The 16,619-nt window shown below is 41.0% G+C and overlaps 1 protein-coding gene across 1 annotated transcript in view; it reads right to left on the reverse strand.

The window, feature by feature from the left end:
* Nucleotides 1-15,075, reverse strand: part of atxn7l2a (ataxin 7-like 2a) — a 30,791-nt gene extending 15,716 nt beyond the window's left edge. The window contains exons 1-5 of the mRNA XM_074689364.1: nt 14,917-15,075; nt 12,385-12,453; nt 8,298-8,640; nt 3,430-3,686; nt 367-449 (exon numbers count right to left, since the gene is read on the reverse strand). Coding sequence (XP_074545465.1) covers nt 367-449; nt 3,430-3,686; nt 8,298-8,640; nt 12,385-12,453; nt 14,917-15,046 — 882 coding nt within the window. The 5' untranslated portion in view covers nt 15,047-15,075. The remainder of the gene's footprint in view (nt 1-366; nt 450-3,429; nt 3,687-8,297; nt 8,641-12,384; nt 12,454-14,916) is intronic.
* Between the last annotated feature and the right edge of the window lie 1,544 nt (nt 15,076-16,619).

Consider the following 16,619-nt stretch of genomic DNA (forward strand, 5'->3'; position numbering starts at 1 on the left):
TTTTTGTTTGCTACAAGGTGACTTTCAATCTGAAATGCTCCTTCAACATGACAGCACTGAAGTGTGGGTGTGGCCCTCAAGATATCTTCAGTGAATCACAGGAAGGACATTTTACTGAGGGACTGCATCACCCTTTATGGCATAAATGTTGCCCGTATAACATAATCTGTCAACCATCTGACCATGGGGCGATCTCAAAACCCACAAGCCAAGCTGCAGCTCAGATGTTTACTGCACTGACACATAAAAAAAGAAGCCTCTTAACCTTTCCTGATCCAAATGGAGGGAAAAAAATAAAGGCATTAAAAAGAAAGACAGCAGAGACATGAGAAGCAGTGTGCGTGTTTCTGAGTGTTTGCAGCTTACATTGCATGTCAGGAGGCGAGTGCAGACCTTCTTCCTGTCCGGGTCAAGGACGCCGCAGTGTTTGTCCAAGTCGCACTCTCTCTCTGAGGAGACACACACAGATTCTCATCAACAACAACCTCACACAGGCAGCAAAGACTCCAAACATGTCCATATCTCTGCTCTTCACACAAGGCTTTATCATCTTTAAGAGAAGACTTCAAAAACTTTTAGACATTTTACACTTTTTCACAAGAACTTGTTACAAAAGCAACCTACAGCAAGTATTTCTGACACTGTGATACAGCCAAGTTTTTCAGGCATCCATCAGCCAAGATACGCCTCTACTTAATAAATTCTACACATCTACACTCGCTGTTAGAGGCTTCAGTTTTGCTTCTGACACCAATGTGTACAGCTTCATGAAAGATTAAAGCCTGTCAGGTTTTCCTGTTATTCTTCTGAGCAAATGCTGCGAGAGTAGAGTCAGAAATGCAAAACTTGACATGAAGACATCTTTTCTTTTGGTATTATAATCTGCAATGTGAAAAGTACAGATAATTAAACAGGATAGTCGTGTGTTGCATAATCATTTAAAGTCTATCTTTTATGATTCTGGACTTGTATTCTCCATTTTTCCACAGAAAAACCCTGCTTCTACTTTTTCCTCACTTAGATCATCCATCAGACAGAAACGGTCTTCTTCTTCTTCTCTAAGTGCTTCACACTGACCTCCTGTTTTACGTTGGTAACTACAACAAAGGTGACCTAAAAGCAAAGCAAAAACAAGGGACAACACCTCGACTTCCCTGAACACATCCTGTACTGAAAAAGGCTGCTTCTAATGTGTATTTCTATACAGCCTATATACACTTTGCAAAGTGTCTGTGATGAGGCTGGGCAGACAAGATTAAGTAGGTAGTAGGATCAGGCTCTGGAATTTATCATGGCTGTTTTTAAGACTATTTCAACCTAAAAACAACATTTTAAATCTATTTTTTAAAACCACTTTATGCACAAATTTTGACCTTTTCTGCACCATTTTGATTAAAAAACAACTATTGGCTGACCACTATTAGCTACTTGTCTTCAATAAAAGTTCTATTTCATACTGTTTTGGTAAAAATAACACAGGAGCTGCTGTGATTTGCTAAAGCTGTTTGTTGTGTAGTGCTTCTCTGACAGATCCTGAAATACAGCAGTAAGCTACAACTTAACAATGAAAAGACAAAGCAGCTGTGCCGCATTTCATATCTAATTAACTCTGGTCTCAAACGACAACTACGCAGCACAGATGCCACATTTTGTTAAATGCCTGTTGCTCTTCCTCGCCTCCTCTGCTCTCATCTTAGGTTGGAGGGACTGAGGCGTGAGGAGGAGGAGGAGGAGGAGGAGGAGGAGGTGAGGAGGCGAGGAAAAGAATCCAAGACGTACAAATCTAGAAATAAGCAAATGCTAATGTTGTCAGGCGGATATTAGCACAGCAGACACCACCATCACACTAAATGAGAGCAGGTTGTTGGTGGATACATGGGGAAATGAGCAGGAAATGAAAAATAAAGCGCTGGGTAAAATTAATCTAATTCACCTTTTGTTCTAGTTAACTTCATCCATCAAACCACGGCTGGGAAACAAACTCATGAACATTTAATCTTTGAGCTGCTGAAACAGATGAAACAGCTGATGCCATGACATCTTTCAGGGTTGTTAAATCCTGCACCATAGTATCATAAGACTCAAAAAAATGTTTACTCGTCTGGCATAAATGTTCCTCTATAAACAGTATTTTAAACGATCATTTCAGGGTGAGAAGAGACTGAAGAGACTGTGCTGTGTCTTTGGTAAAGGCTCACTTGGCTGCGTGATCTCAAATGTAAACATGTGATCAAAGTAAACAAAACGTGTCGTGCTGAGGATGTCAACCTTTCTTTGAACTGAAACTCACTTTCAGGTGAAAAGCAGATCTGAGTCTCACGCTGAGTCCTGTTTGTTAGCCAGGTGAGGCTGCATGTTTTGACTACCAAATGTCAGTTTTAATTACACGCCTGCATGCTTTCCTTTTTATCTGGTTGTCCATGCAGTGAAGCATTTTTTGTGTTTAAATCAAACGCCTCGACACTGATGACCTGTGCAGCAGAGTTAAACAGAGAACTAAGTGTTGTTCTCTGACAGTATTTAATGTTGTTTTACGTTATTGGTAATCATTAATCATCTAATCAGCGATTTCTTCTGTTTGAACCGCAATGCATGATGGTATATATTGCTCATATAGTGAGCATTGCTAACACACATTGTGGGATACATTGAGTGGACTATACAGTGAATGAACATGCTCACTCAGATTTCGAACAACACTACAAAACGGTGTATTCACTATATAGTGCACTATGTATCCTGAAAAGGGATTTTAGACACAGCTATAGTCTCCATGATGTTATCCATCTGTTCCTGAGCAGAAAAATAAACCAATCGTCAGCAAAGGTCATGTTAGAACTGCTGGCTAAAGAGGCGGACTTTGAGCTTCCTTACTAACAGCTACAGGGTGCCAGACCTGTCAGTCATGTTGGATATGCCTCTTATTTGGCAAACTTGTGATCTTAATATCTTCTAAACAACTGAGTTAGAAAACAATTGTATACCCATGTACAGTGTGTGCCGTTAGAGAAGTCAGCTATTCAGACCCAAACCGCCTTTTGAACCAGACTGTAAATGTGATTTTTTATGTTGTATAAGTCTGTTTTTCTGGCTTTGTTTGTATGTGTTTCTGGCCTTTCTGCAGCCTGCCTCAAGTGGACACTTGATGAACTGCAGCTTTTTGCACTTTGGCATAAGCTTCATTTTTAAAACCAGATGTTGTCTCTTGTCTATTCTTCATAAACCAGGAACATCTTCAATAAAACATACAAGGATAGCCAGACAGCATGGTGGTGGATGAAGGATTTACAATCAGTAGGGAGAGGGATTTGGTAATACTACGTAGGGAAATAAAAGTTGAAGTCTCTTAGCTGCAGAAGCTAGCTTTATCTAAAAAAATAAAAATAAACATCTGCCTGAAGCATGTGTGTATTTTTAATTTGTACTTACTGGAGGCCACTTTGTTGTAGGGTCGAGGGACCCGGTGGCCCGGCCCCACAGAGACTATAGGGGAGTCCTTCCTCTGACTCTGTGAGGGGGGTCTGTCGCTGGGCGATGGTCGACTTGGTGGGGTTCCTCCGTGCGGCCAGGGCGGATCTCTGAGTGATGGAGGCGGGGAACTCATCGGAGGCTCCAGAGGCGGAGGCTGCTTGAACACTGATGACTCTGTGTGGCTGCTGTGAGAGGATTTCTCCAGCGGGGAATGTCTGAGTGAAAGAGGGAGAAGTCCAAAGTTAACGTTCTGGCAAAACCTTGAACAACACGGGCAAGATCTGTTTTAAAGACAAAATCCTTCGAGTCAGCTTTTCGGTAGTTGAAGAGTTAAAGGAAATGTTCTGTCTTCCATCTCCTCAGCTAAAGAGAGCAGTTCATTCATTCAGTGAAATTATTCTGGCTTTCTTCAAAATATATACTGTCTGTGCCTTTCAGTGAGTGTTTCTCTGTAGGAGGTTCATCTGAGGTTGAAATGAGGAAATGCTTTTATAATTTTAATTGAGTGCATTAAAACATAATCCTAGAATACTCAATTTCTTATCCCTCCTGTGTCAGCCTCTTCATCTTGTTTATCAGGATTGAGGTCAACACTGAATGAAAATGCCTCCCTGCAACGCAGCTACAGTCGATGGAGACATAAGGAGCATAAAAACATTATTAGCTGACAGCGAATTGTTGAGGAGTTTTCACTAACTAGTCTAAAAAACGTCTAGAAACGCAAGGTAAACTTTTTAATTTGTGCTAAGAGACATGAGGTTTTCCTCTAGTGTGGGTTTGATCTTTTGAAGAGTGGTTTGGTGATATTCTAAATTTATGCATCATGGCTTATAGAACAAAAAACTCTGGCTGGCAGAAACGTAATTCAGAAGTTGTATCTCAGCTATCTCCCACGCTTTAAAATGTAATGGGCTGAAATAAGGATTAGCCAAAGCTGCCACCCAGGTTTGTATTCCTGAGGAAGAGGCTTTCTTTAGCATGGTTGTGAATAAAAAAAAAACAAAACAAAAAGAAGTTGTGGGTCGAGGGTCAAGAAACAACTCAGCGCTTAATCCTCCGCTAAGCTGCAAGTGTTGTTTTTAAACTTCAGTTTTCTGCAGATTAACCAAACAATACGTGGTAATAAGAAAGCTTGAGAGACGCTTGTGGCCAGATTTTGTTTGCTAAAGAAAGAGGACAGCCTATATGTGAGCCTAACTAACTTCCTACAGGGTTCATACAGATTTTTCATGGTCAAATTCAAGTACTTTTCAAGGAACTTCAAGGTCAATTTTCAAACTTTTCAAGTACTGTGAGCAGTTGTTAATTTCGTAATGTTAAGAAATCGATGCGCACACAAAATGGCAATTTCATTGTTTTGTGTTTAACAGCACATTTGTTCACAACTTCACAGAGAGGACTCGCATTTACAAAAAAAACAGCATTTTTTTTCCTGATTCTTGTCTTTTTACAACTTCTCAAAGAACTGATTCTTATCACTTGCTGACAAAACTGGTATCATTATCTTTGAAACTAAGAGTATTAGAAGAATTATGAGGATTTATATTAGTTTTATTATATTACAACAAATTTTTTAATGCAGCTCCCTCCTTTGTGAAAACAACATCCCTCCACAGTAGATTGTCCACAAACAGGGCAGACTGGGAGAACAAATTAAACGCACCCTTCCCAACACCGTGTATGTTAATGAAGCAGCTGACAGCTCAGTGGATCAGTCTGAAGACTAACAGTGAAGTCATATCTCCAGTTCAGACCCTCAGAATTAATCTGAACAAATCTGATTAAAAGATCGATCCTTGGACTTTATGAATCGATGTCAAATTTTGAAAATGAGGATCGTTTTTAATTTTGAGAATCGATTTTTTTTAACCCAGCCCTACTTTTTGTATCGAATTCTATGGTTTTTATTATTCTCAAACAATGAGTTAGAAAGCCACATCTCAGACGCTTATAATAAACCAAGCCGGTAGCGCGGCTTTAGCACGAACGAGCCATCTAACCTTTATGGTTTGATGCTCGGGGCAGGTTATCACATGACCGTTGTTCGTCTGTGCCGGGTCTCAATGAGAAACGCTGTTTCGTTCCTTCGTATGTACAGGGCGAGCCTCCCACTCCGCCGCGGCCGTATGCTCAGACCAGGCACGACCCGGTATTTGTAGACAAAACTTGTCACCGCCTGACCGCAGTAATTTTATAACCTGCCCCGGCAAACACCCGCAGGCAACACTACCTTTAAGTTAAATGGGACACTTCCTTCATCACTCATGCCTCGCATGTAGCATAAAAAGTTGGTTAGCTTCAACAGGTAGCAGGCTAAATGGCTAATTAACAGTAGGGCTAACAGGGTACTTTTCATGTGGCTGGCGAGTGCCGACTCGCCCATAGCTTCCACTGCAAACTCCTTTTTACATACATTGTAGTATGCTGCACGGGGATTTGCGCTACGTTTAATCCAAAATTTGTATTTTTCTTTCTCCAGTCAACGGTCATGCCTCCCGGCATGCTGTTAAAGGAACAATCCTCATGGGGGAGACGTCACAACGCACATATAAACAGACCAGTTATGTTACACCCGCGAGCCCAACACATGGAACGTTATTTTCCCGCCACAATTTTATTTTATTTCTCTCTATTGGATCGATCTGTTGAATTAGGAGGCTGAGTAGTTGTATACGATTATAAATTCAAGCATTCTCAAGCACTCAAATAGAAAATCAAGTACTTTTCAACCCTTGAAAACACAGCATGAAAAAATAAGCATTTTCAAGGATTTCAAGGACCTGTAAGAACCCTGTTACTAATACAGCTGCAGTGATTTATTTACTCAACTTCTATCTTAAATGCAGAGGTACCAAAACGTCTGCGAGTTAGCTTGGCTAGTCACAGTTTACATAGTTTTTCTTAACGTTAAAGATTCCAAAAGCTTGAAATGTTTGACTGGTTCATCCAAAAACAGGACCTCACTTCTCAAGCCTGGTTTATTTTTCTGCTTTGACTCTGTGAAACAGCTACGTTAGCCTTAGTTTCCAACACAACACACTTTAGGGCAAATCCCAATTCTAACCCTTAGCCCTTGGTTTTGAGCATGCAAGTGTAGTGAAGGGGTGTCCCAACTCCCCGTAAGATCAAGGGGAAACAAAGACAAACCGAGACCTCACGTGAAACCAAGAGGTATGACAAATTTCCCACAAAATCTTTTTTTTTTTTAATCAGATATCAAATCCTTTGCTACTTTACGTTAACAGTAGCCATTTTTTAACTGTTTTTTTTAAATCGTTTGTATAACGATCTTATTAACGTAGCTACAGCTATAGCTAATAAAAATTACACTGATGTCAGACAGGTTCGCAATGGATGGACTTCACTGCGGTGGGCTGCGTTTCATGAGTGATTGGACAGATAAACTGCATTCAGGAGATGCATCAGCTACGCAAGCTATGAAAGGCTAACGTTACAGTATTCAGAAGCTACATAATATAGCCTCTGAATGCCATAACGTTTGCTTAACGTTCGCTTTTCGTGATTGAACTGTCTCGTACTTATGTGATGAGATGCAGCGTGGGGGTGTCTGTTTGCTGTAAGTTTGTCACCTCAAAGTGATACTCCGGGATGGAACAAGTTGGGTCCTATCACAAGGTTTAGGGCAGAAATTACCCCTACAGCAGTGTTTTTGTGCAGCAGAAGCCCAGGGAACACGCAGCAAAGACCCCCTCCCTGCTCCTCTGCCGGTTTCCTCTGCACTCAGACGGGGCTAATTTTTACTTGACCAAAAACACAAATAAACGGACTCCTACCAAAAAAAAATCTGATATCGGTCTGCAATCACGCTTTATTTAGAGAATTTTAAGCACTTTCACACAAAAACACAGCTAAATAAGGCTCTAGTTCTCATCGTGTCGTAAAACGGCGCTACCTCCGCTGCAGAGCCACAGCTGGCTGCGAGGCGCTCGCCGCTTGGTGTATCAGTCCGCGCGCGCGGCGTGCCAGATATAAACAAACGCAGGTAGTCTGCCAGGACGAAGAGACACGATGAGAACTAGAGCCTTATTTAGCTGTGTTTTTGTGTGAAAGTAATGCGCTGAAAATTCTCCAAATAAAGTGTGAATGCAGACAGATATCAGATTTTTTCGGTGGGAGTCCATTTATTTGTGTTTTTGGTCAAGTAAAATATGGCCCCGTCTGAGTGCAGAGGAAACCAGCAGAGGAGCAGGGAGGGGGTGTTTGGTGTGAGTGCCCTGGGCTTCTGCTGCACAAAAACACTGCTGTAGGGGTCATTTCTGCCCTAAACCTTGTGATAGGACCCAACTTGTTCCATCCCAGAGTATCACTTTAATCTGACATCAGTTTATCATCAGTTTGTTAAAACGTGTTTTGGAAGTGAATAAAACAGTCGCTCTGCCTACGACAGCCAGCCAGCATCTAGGGGTGATGACGTAGCGGGGATCATTTTTAAGAAATGTTGTTTTTCCCCTTCCATTTGGCCATTAAAACAGAAGGCCGAAGGGAAGGGGTATAACGAAGGGGAAGGGGTAAGATTGTCAATTGGGATTGGCCAAAATACTTATGCCTTTGGGTGTCTGTGTCACTCTGCAGTACTCTGCCTTAACACGAGCTGGCAGTGCATTTTCTACAGGTGTAGTCATCTCATTAGTTTTCAGTAAGTCTACTTTCTCAGCTTGTTTGTGCACAGGGAACCACACCATCTGAACTTGGGGTGATAAATGCTGTCTGTGCTTGAGAAGCTGTGTGTACTGAAGAACAGCTAGACGCTAGCTGATGGAAGCGTTACTACCCGACAAAGAGCTCCGAAACCTGCGCTTACGTACCGTACTCCATCTTTGGAGTTCTTGGAGTGTCTGTACTGGGGCGGTGTAGAAGGCGAAGGTGGAGCTGCCCGTAGCTGTCCGACGCCCTGACCACGGCCCTCCCAGGATGAAGAAGCAGAAGCAGCGTTGGTCCCATGGGAAGGAGAGTGGCTGTGGTGGGGTCTCTGCTGGGGCTGGGGTGCAGGGGTGGGAGAGCGCAGTCTGGCGTACAGCTTGGCCAGGGGCCCGTGCCTGCGCTCGCAGTGCTTTTCAAACGCCTGTGGCTTCACCACTTGACCACAGTGGCTGCACACCACCAGGTAGAAGTCGTCATGGCCGGGGTAGAGCCCGAAGATGGACATGTCTGAGGAGAAAAGGTGAAAGGAGTGAGGAAAAAAAGAGTCAGGGTGTGAGGCGATGATGCTGTGTGATGAAAAGATGAAGAGCTCAATGAAAGAGTTATGATCAAAAACCAACATCATAAGAAGAAAATGTAACTTTAAATAGGGATACAGGGCCAAAAAGTGATGGCTTTGATGCTCAAACACCATCTGAGTGGGTTTCCTTCTGGACTCCACTGAAAAGTAGGTGTTGGCTTTTCTCAGAGTTTTGAATATGTATGTTTCTTCATAGCCAGAAAAATGACACTAAGGCAGATTTTAGGGATAGTTTGGATCCACTTGTCCTCAAACACTTACTTCACCTGGCATTACTGGATGTAGTGTGACCACAGGACCATTTGATCTTGTTTGTCTTTGTTAGTCACAACCCATAAATGAGAGACCTTCCAGAGTCACCAGAACCCAAAAGCCTTCATGTCTGGGTTTATGACATCAGTCAGGCTCAACATAGCTCAAAGGCTTCTTCAGGGACCGTGTTTGGATTTACTTACTGCTGCTGGAGGTGCTTGTGGTGTCTAGTTTGATGTTTTGAAACACAGGTCAGGCTTGGTGTGATTGTTGCCTGTAATTCCCAAAAACCACCTGCACTTTGTTTCCTCAGCAGATCGTCTTTTTGTCTTGGTTCTGAATCCACAGTTTAACTCTGGCTCATTCAAACATTTAAAAGATGCTTCTATGACTTGAATATGTAAACTGGCGTAGGTTTAAGTTATTTTCATGCTCATTGTGAAAATTCATGGTTTACCAGGTCAGTTTGTGAAATAAAAACTTCTGAAAAGCTGTTCCTGGAGCAACCCGCTGACCCCATTACTGATAGGTCCTCTGACACAGAGTCAGCAGAATACCTCAGCTGAGAAACAACGCCTATTTGTGTCATTAATTTCATCCAGTATCAATGAGTGTCTGACAAAAAAAATGTTTTTTCTGGATAAAACATTCTAAAAACATTGCTCCACAGCCTTTTTCAAAGACTGGTTCTACCTGAAGTTCTCTTTGTAAAAGAAACAAAAAGGCCACAAGACACTTCCATCCCAGCCAGTTGGTACATCTACAACTGTATGATAATAATAGTCCATGTTGACCTGAATGTAAGATGTTGTTTTTCATTGACAATAATGCTGAAAATGTGGGGGTCCTTTTATAACCGAGGTCTAGCTATCGACTCATGCTGATAGTTGTCAGGGGTCACTACATCTCCCCAACAGCAGAGAGCGCCAGCTTTTTGTAAAGTTAGTGATCTGACAGTGGCTGCAGTGATCTGTCAAACACAGCAGAGACACAGAGACAGGACAGGAGAAATGAAGAGGCGCGGTGATTGTCCAGAGCAAAGTGGACCAAATGTTGGGTAAGTTAACAGACAACTGAGGCTGAGTTATGGTGCTAATGTTGAGATAATGATGGTCAATGCAGAAGACATGTTAAACAACTGTCTGGCAGCCAAAAATATGAAGTTACGTTGTGTAGTATTGTCATATTTTTTTGATGTGACCGAAAAAAACAAAAAGAGCTCAAAAACTGTTAAAGAAAAGCATATCGTGGTCCTGAAAAGGCCTTTTCCAAGACACTGACAGGAGGGTGTGGGAGTTTATGGAACATAACAAAGGCACACACACTACCTGAGCTGCCATTGGAATAACATTTGAAACACAGATCTTAGTGATTGTATTTAAAACCAAAAATGAAATCAGTCTCTGTAATTATTACATCAATGATTTTCTCAGAGTTTAAATAAAAAATAATTAAAAAGTATATTTTGTTATTTATACTTGGCACACTTAAAAGTAAAGTAGCACAGCTAAACCCTGTTGTAACTTTAAATTTCCAGACATTTTTGGTTTTTCTAACCAACAAACAAAATCAAATCCTTTTTTTTTTAAGTTGGCTGCTGCGTGCTGGTGGGTTGTGTACAACTTCTGAATGCAACACACTTCTGCAGCTCCCCGCTGGCTTTGCCTTTACAAACTTTAAAGATGGAAGTCTACCAACCCACCTCTTCCTCATTGTTACTTTTATTTAGAGCAACGATGTGACGTAAAGATGCCCTGTAGTCATTTTAAACAGACTGTGAAGAAGAGGCGTACATAAGGAAAGGAAATAAGGAAACCTTAAAACCAAAGAAAATGAATGAACCCAGGCAGATTTTTTTTATTCCTCCATCTTTTCCAACTTTGATTTCTGATTTATTTTTACCTCGATGATAGACATTGATGAATCATGACTGAGCATTAGCATACTTTCACACATGCTGACACACATGACTGACACACACAAACACAAAGGGGAGCGTCTGTGAGGCAGCTGCTGCTTCGCGCCACCAGGCGAGGAGCCAAAGGTGCCTAAACAACACGCTACCCAGCTTAAATACTGGCCCTGGTCTCTGCAGGGCAGGACATCTGCTTAGTGAACAAGACAGGAGACCAAAGAAGGTACACACACATGCACACATAGGCCTGTCACAATAATCAATAAATCAATTAACCGAACGATAAATAAAAACGTCCTTGGTAAGTTTGCCAGCCTCGATAAACTGACACGTGCATGCATGTTTGTTTTCCTCCTCTCTTTCCACCAAAGAGGCTGAATGAGAAGATGGCTCACTACGTCTATCTTTCCTAACATTGGGGTGCATAGGTTCTACAGCGGATTTATAGCGGATTTATAGTGTAGTGAGCATCTGTCAAAAATGCGATCTTTGGGGTGAAGACTGGGCTGCTCGCGCGTACACATGGTGAAAGCTGAAGCAAGCGTCCTGAGGGGTAAGGAGGAAACACACGCTAATATGAGTGATGGCACCAAAGATATGGTTCTTAAGCCGCCTGCCACAGACCCAGTGTGGGAATATTTTGTTTTTTTATCAGAATGAACAAAGTGTGAGCTCATGAACACCAACGAGCTGATATGTCGCATTTGTTTGAAAATAGTGGCGACGAAGAAGAAGAAGAGGGAGGTGCAGCGGAGCCTTGTTCTTTGACAATCCGCTCTTACTGAGGCTTTTGGTCTGCAAAGTAAATAGAAATAAAAGTGCCAAATGGTGGGCGCTCAAAGACAGCTACATTGCCAAAGAAATGCAGCCCTTCAATACGGTTGAAAGCCAGAAATGTAAAAAATGTTTGACAGACAGTACGGATTGACTGGGAAAAAGTCAATTGTTACAAACAATTCAGGAACTGTATAAACTCCCTTTTATTTAGGCTATAGTTTTTATTGTTGTTGTTTTTTTTCGGAGTTTTGTTTTTTCTTTAGAGACAGGGTCTATGTTTTATTGTTTTTGATTAGTATTAATTATTTTCATTGACATGTATTTTTTTCTAAAAGAAGAGTCCATTTCATTTTCATTGTATTTTTTTCTCTTTCTTGTTTGTAAAATTTATTATATTTTTTGTTTAATTTATTTTATTTAAAAGATTCTGACCTTTTAATTACAGTTAAATACTCTTAAGAAATTTAAATTTCTTGCTTTTGATATGGTGTACTCACTTTATTATCCCATTTATCATAATTACATCAATGAAAACATGGAAAAAAATCAAAATTATATTGACAATAATATTGTTTATTGGCAATAATATTTTGGAAAATTATCATCTAGTAAAATTTGTTATCGTGACAGGCCTACGCACACATGTACTTTTATGGGTGTTTTACCTTCATGATTTTAGTCGTGATAAACTTTACTCTTTCTTTCAGATAAAAGTGTGCAGACTTACCCTCCTTACTGAGTGACATGGCCTCTGCAACCTTTTTGCCATTCTTGCTGCAGTCTTCCCCATCAGGCCCTGTAACATCAAACACAAAACACAAGTTCAGTAAGCTCCCCGAGAGGTCAGGTGTTTTCTTGAAGTTCATCAACAAGACAAGCCTCTTTGTGGCCCACAAACACAGACCCTTAAGCCGTGTTAAATTAAGAACTGATTTACGGGTTAACAGCGTCTCCACTGACTGCTGCTGGTGTTATGTTTCCAGTCACTTCAGGCACAATCTGCAAACAACAAGAAGTAGCAAAAGGTGTTGGGTGGCGGAGGAGGACTTCATTTGATTGTTATAGAATAACCGGCTCTTGTAGAGATGTCAGACCGTCAGATCGCTGACTTCAAGCTGAGACAGAAAACAGCACGATAAAGGCTGGTCCAATGTGACACTTTGTTGCAAACAAAAATGCACAGAGGTGTCCTGAAACATGTCAAAAAGGGGAATTAGAGGTAAGAAGTGCAACAAGCCACTTGGAGCTTTTCATTTATTCATCACTGTGATGGAAGCAAATACAGTTGTGCAAAAACTGCAGGATCCACTTGGCTGAAAACGCCAGATACCTCTTTTAATGCGATGGTTAAAAACTCACCGTAACAGCAGAAATAAACACGCTAGCAGCCTGATTTGTCTCGACATTTTGTCACTGTGTCTCGTTTTTCGTTTTTTTAAAAACTGTACAGAGAACACATTGTTTTTGAGACAAAGACGTATGCATAAGTTTGCATAATTAGGGGAGCTCCATCTCTTTGTCACTTTTAAACAGACTGAAATTTGAGGTTAAACCAGCATTTCCAGCATGGTGTCTGTCATGTTTTGGCCTCATAGTGCATAATCAGGATGGTGTCACAGAGATGTCAATGATTTATACAGTGTATGCAAGTGGTAGGTGTGTAGGGTAAAAAATGGTCAAATACAAAACTGCAGGAAAATTACAGTGTACTGACAAACTTCACACATTTAATAAGAAAAAAACTTTACGTTTTTTTTTTCAATGAACCATCTTCTTTTGAAGTCCTTACATAACCTCTGAAGATTCATGAGTTGCCACTAGTGGTGCAAAAGATCACAGTTTGACTACGATTCATTCTGATCGGCCCTGTTTCCCACAGTATCTGCCTCCGCTTTACATAGGGAAGTGTATGAAGAAGACGTCTGTCTTGGTAAGCCCCATGTAAGCTCAGAGTGTAAGAATGGGGAGGTTGTTACACAAACTACAGCGTTTGATAGTTAAAAAAAATAGTTTTGACCAGCAAGTGTAAGTGCATTTTGCCAAAATAAGAGGAATAATCTTCGATATGAGCTCCTGAAAAAAAAACATGACAAATAGTGATGGCAGCAGTGCGATGCCTGCACAGTCGGTATAAAATAGTTTCCACACTACACCGTGGAGATGATTGTTCATTGGTCCTCTCCTCCTCTTTTCCAATGGTTGAACAAAGCATCAGTGCTATGAAAGAAGGTCAACAGTCATGCAGTGCATATGTCCTCAAAGGTATAGTTTGAGTCATTTCGCCTTGAGATGTCCAGGTGTAGCCATAGCTTAGTAAGGAGTGGGGGGTTATGTAAACATCTCTTTCAGCCAATCCAAAAATGACCAGAACTGTGATCCTTTACCTGCAATACTAACACAGATTCATGCTTCGCCCCCAGTAACCAGAATAATGTGCTTAAGGTTAAGATTTGAACACAGAAAGACAACATCTGAATGATACTTTGATGTTAGAGGCTAAAGTGGATACGGTGAGTGGAAACTGAATGGATGGTTTAATGCTACCAATGCTATGTCTGTGCTCTCATACTTGATGCCACCCCTGCATAAGTCAGTGCTCCAGTTGGGCCACCTAAGTCGAAAAAGTCTGGACACGCCCCTGTCCAAATGTTAAAGGGAGATGAATGAAGGAGACGACGGTGGGTATCAAAGGGAACATTATAATTAAACGAAAAGAACACAGAGTAACGTTAGCCTGGATGAAAGGCTGGGCCAGCCAGCATCAGACTCCTCCTCCGTCACCGGTGTCTCCTCTCAATCCCCTTGCTGCTGCTACTAGCATTAGCACGCTAACTGCCTCGTCTAGTCTGGCTTGATGTTACCTAGCAGGCTAACAGCTAGCTTAGCTTTCCACGGTAAGAAGTTGCTCACCAAGGCATCCATACTAGCCTCCTTCCGCTCTGATGCCACCGCTGCCCGGCTGCTTTCACTAAATCAAACAGAACCACTGAACTCTGGCAGCTTGTTTCATTAACACAAATGCAAAAAACTTGCTCTCACAAATAAATCTACATTAATATGACAAGTATTGTCTTGAAGACAGCTTATGCAGAGGGACCTGGAAGAGAGCAACATGTTACCCACCCAGCGCTAGGACCCGGCAGGGTCTTTGTTTGGGTAACATGGTTAGCCCTGTCCTCCGTTTCCACGAAAATAAACCCCGCTGCTTTGATTAAATGGCTTTGTAGCTGCCAGTGTTTGCGTCAGTGTGCTTTCTTACCATCCGCCGCTGCCACACCGGCCCACTCGGCCCAGGCAGTCCAGCTTTGACCCACGAAATCATCGAGGCTAGGCACCCGCCGATCAAGAGCAGCCATTACTTTTACTGCGCGTTCACGCACCGCCATCATCACTGCGCGGCAAGCAGCTTACGTCATATTCCGCGTTCTCGACAGGACAGGAACTTCCTGCGTGCGCGTGCTGGGAACACCCACTCACCACAGACAGAGAAGGGTGGGGGAGTGGGGGTGACTGGATGAGGTCGTTCATACCTATGGTTTATACCTGTCAAACTTCCTGAAAGATGTCTGTTAAAAGACAAAAGTATGATTTTTATTTATTCTGAAAATAGTCTAATATTTATTCAGTGTGATGGACCATGAAACTATTAGGTTTTTTGGGGGGCTGGTTTCAAAGTTGGAAAATTCCATATAAAAGCTGTTGCGATCTGGACATTTTTTCAGGGACTGACACATATTATAAGATGCAAATCAAATAGTGGATACAACTTTTTATCTGTAAAATTAACATTACTCAGTCATTTAAGGGTTGGCTCTCTTGTACCACTTTCTTTCTATTTGGAGGCTAAAATATTGTAAATATACAATATCATGTACTAATAACAAAGCATGGGAATTTTTGTAAAAGGACTACAAACAGTCACTCCAGATAAAACCTCACAACTACTCAAAGATGAGATATGATGACAGGTCATTTCTCACCCTCAGCTTGACTGCTACACGGCCCACACATTGAAAAACTGGAATTGACATGTTGCAGTTGTTCTTTTCAATGCCTTATTTGTAAAAGTATGGTAATCTGTTTGTGTATCACTTTTGGTGTCCTTACCAGCGTTAATCTTTTACAGGGGATGTTCAAAATGATCCAAAAAGACCATTGTAGGCAAAGGATATGTCTGATAATGATTATGAGGCCATCGGATATACCGTATGTTTGTATTTTGTTGCATGTGACAGGAAAAGATGAATATTTGCTCCTAAAAAAAAAGGAGCCCTTCAGAAACATTCAGGGACCACTGCTGTTATGAAATCTAGGTTTTGTGTAAGTTAATTAATTAAGTTTTTTTTTTTTTTAGTTTTTATCACAAAAGAATTAGCTCCACATTATAAAAATATAATATGTTAATACTCAACTTTGAAATCAAATCTTGTTAAAGGTACAAAACAATAAAAACCAAATATATTGATAGTAAAACTATGCATGATGCAGCATAGAATATTAACAATCATACATAAAAGCACTCTACATTGTAAAGTAGTCATATGCTTAAATCAGTTTTGTTGGCCCTAATGACAGATTGACATTATGATAGGAAAATTAACAGCAACATTATGATTTTAATTTTGTACTCATAATGGTCAAAATAACTAGTCTCTGGTTTAATTGAGTGGGGTAAACTTTGTACAATATTTGCTTTGAAAATGTGACACAGAAAAAGTTAAACTAAGAATTGAATGTAAAATAAAGAAAGAACCTGAGGTTTATTGTGGAGTTTCTGAACTTTATGAAACTATTTGACTTCTTTTGTTTGATCTTGCTTTATCTCACGCCTTCGGTCTCTTTCATGTACTGATTTCCATGTCCGTCAGGTGAAGTGGTCCTGTCTGCGTGTCATTCATGTGTGTTTGCCAGTGTTTAAAAAGTATCAATTAGAGAAAAGCAGAGACAGGGAATGTTTCTTGC

The sequence above is a fragment of the Halichoeres trimaculatus genome, unplaced genomic scaffold, assembly GCF_033239565.1.
Source record: "Halichoeres trimaculatus isolate MK-OKI-2021-1 unplaced genomic scaffold, fHalTri1.1 fHalTri1_scaffold_1, whole genome shotgun sequence".
Taxonomy (NCBI): domain Eukaryota; kingdom Metazoa; phylum Chordata; class Actinopteri; order Labriformes; family Labridae; genus Halichoeres; species Halichoeres trimaculatus.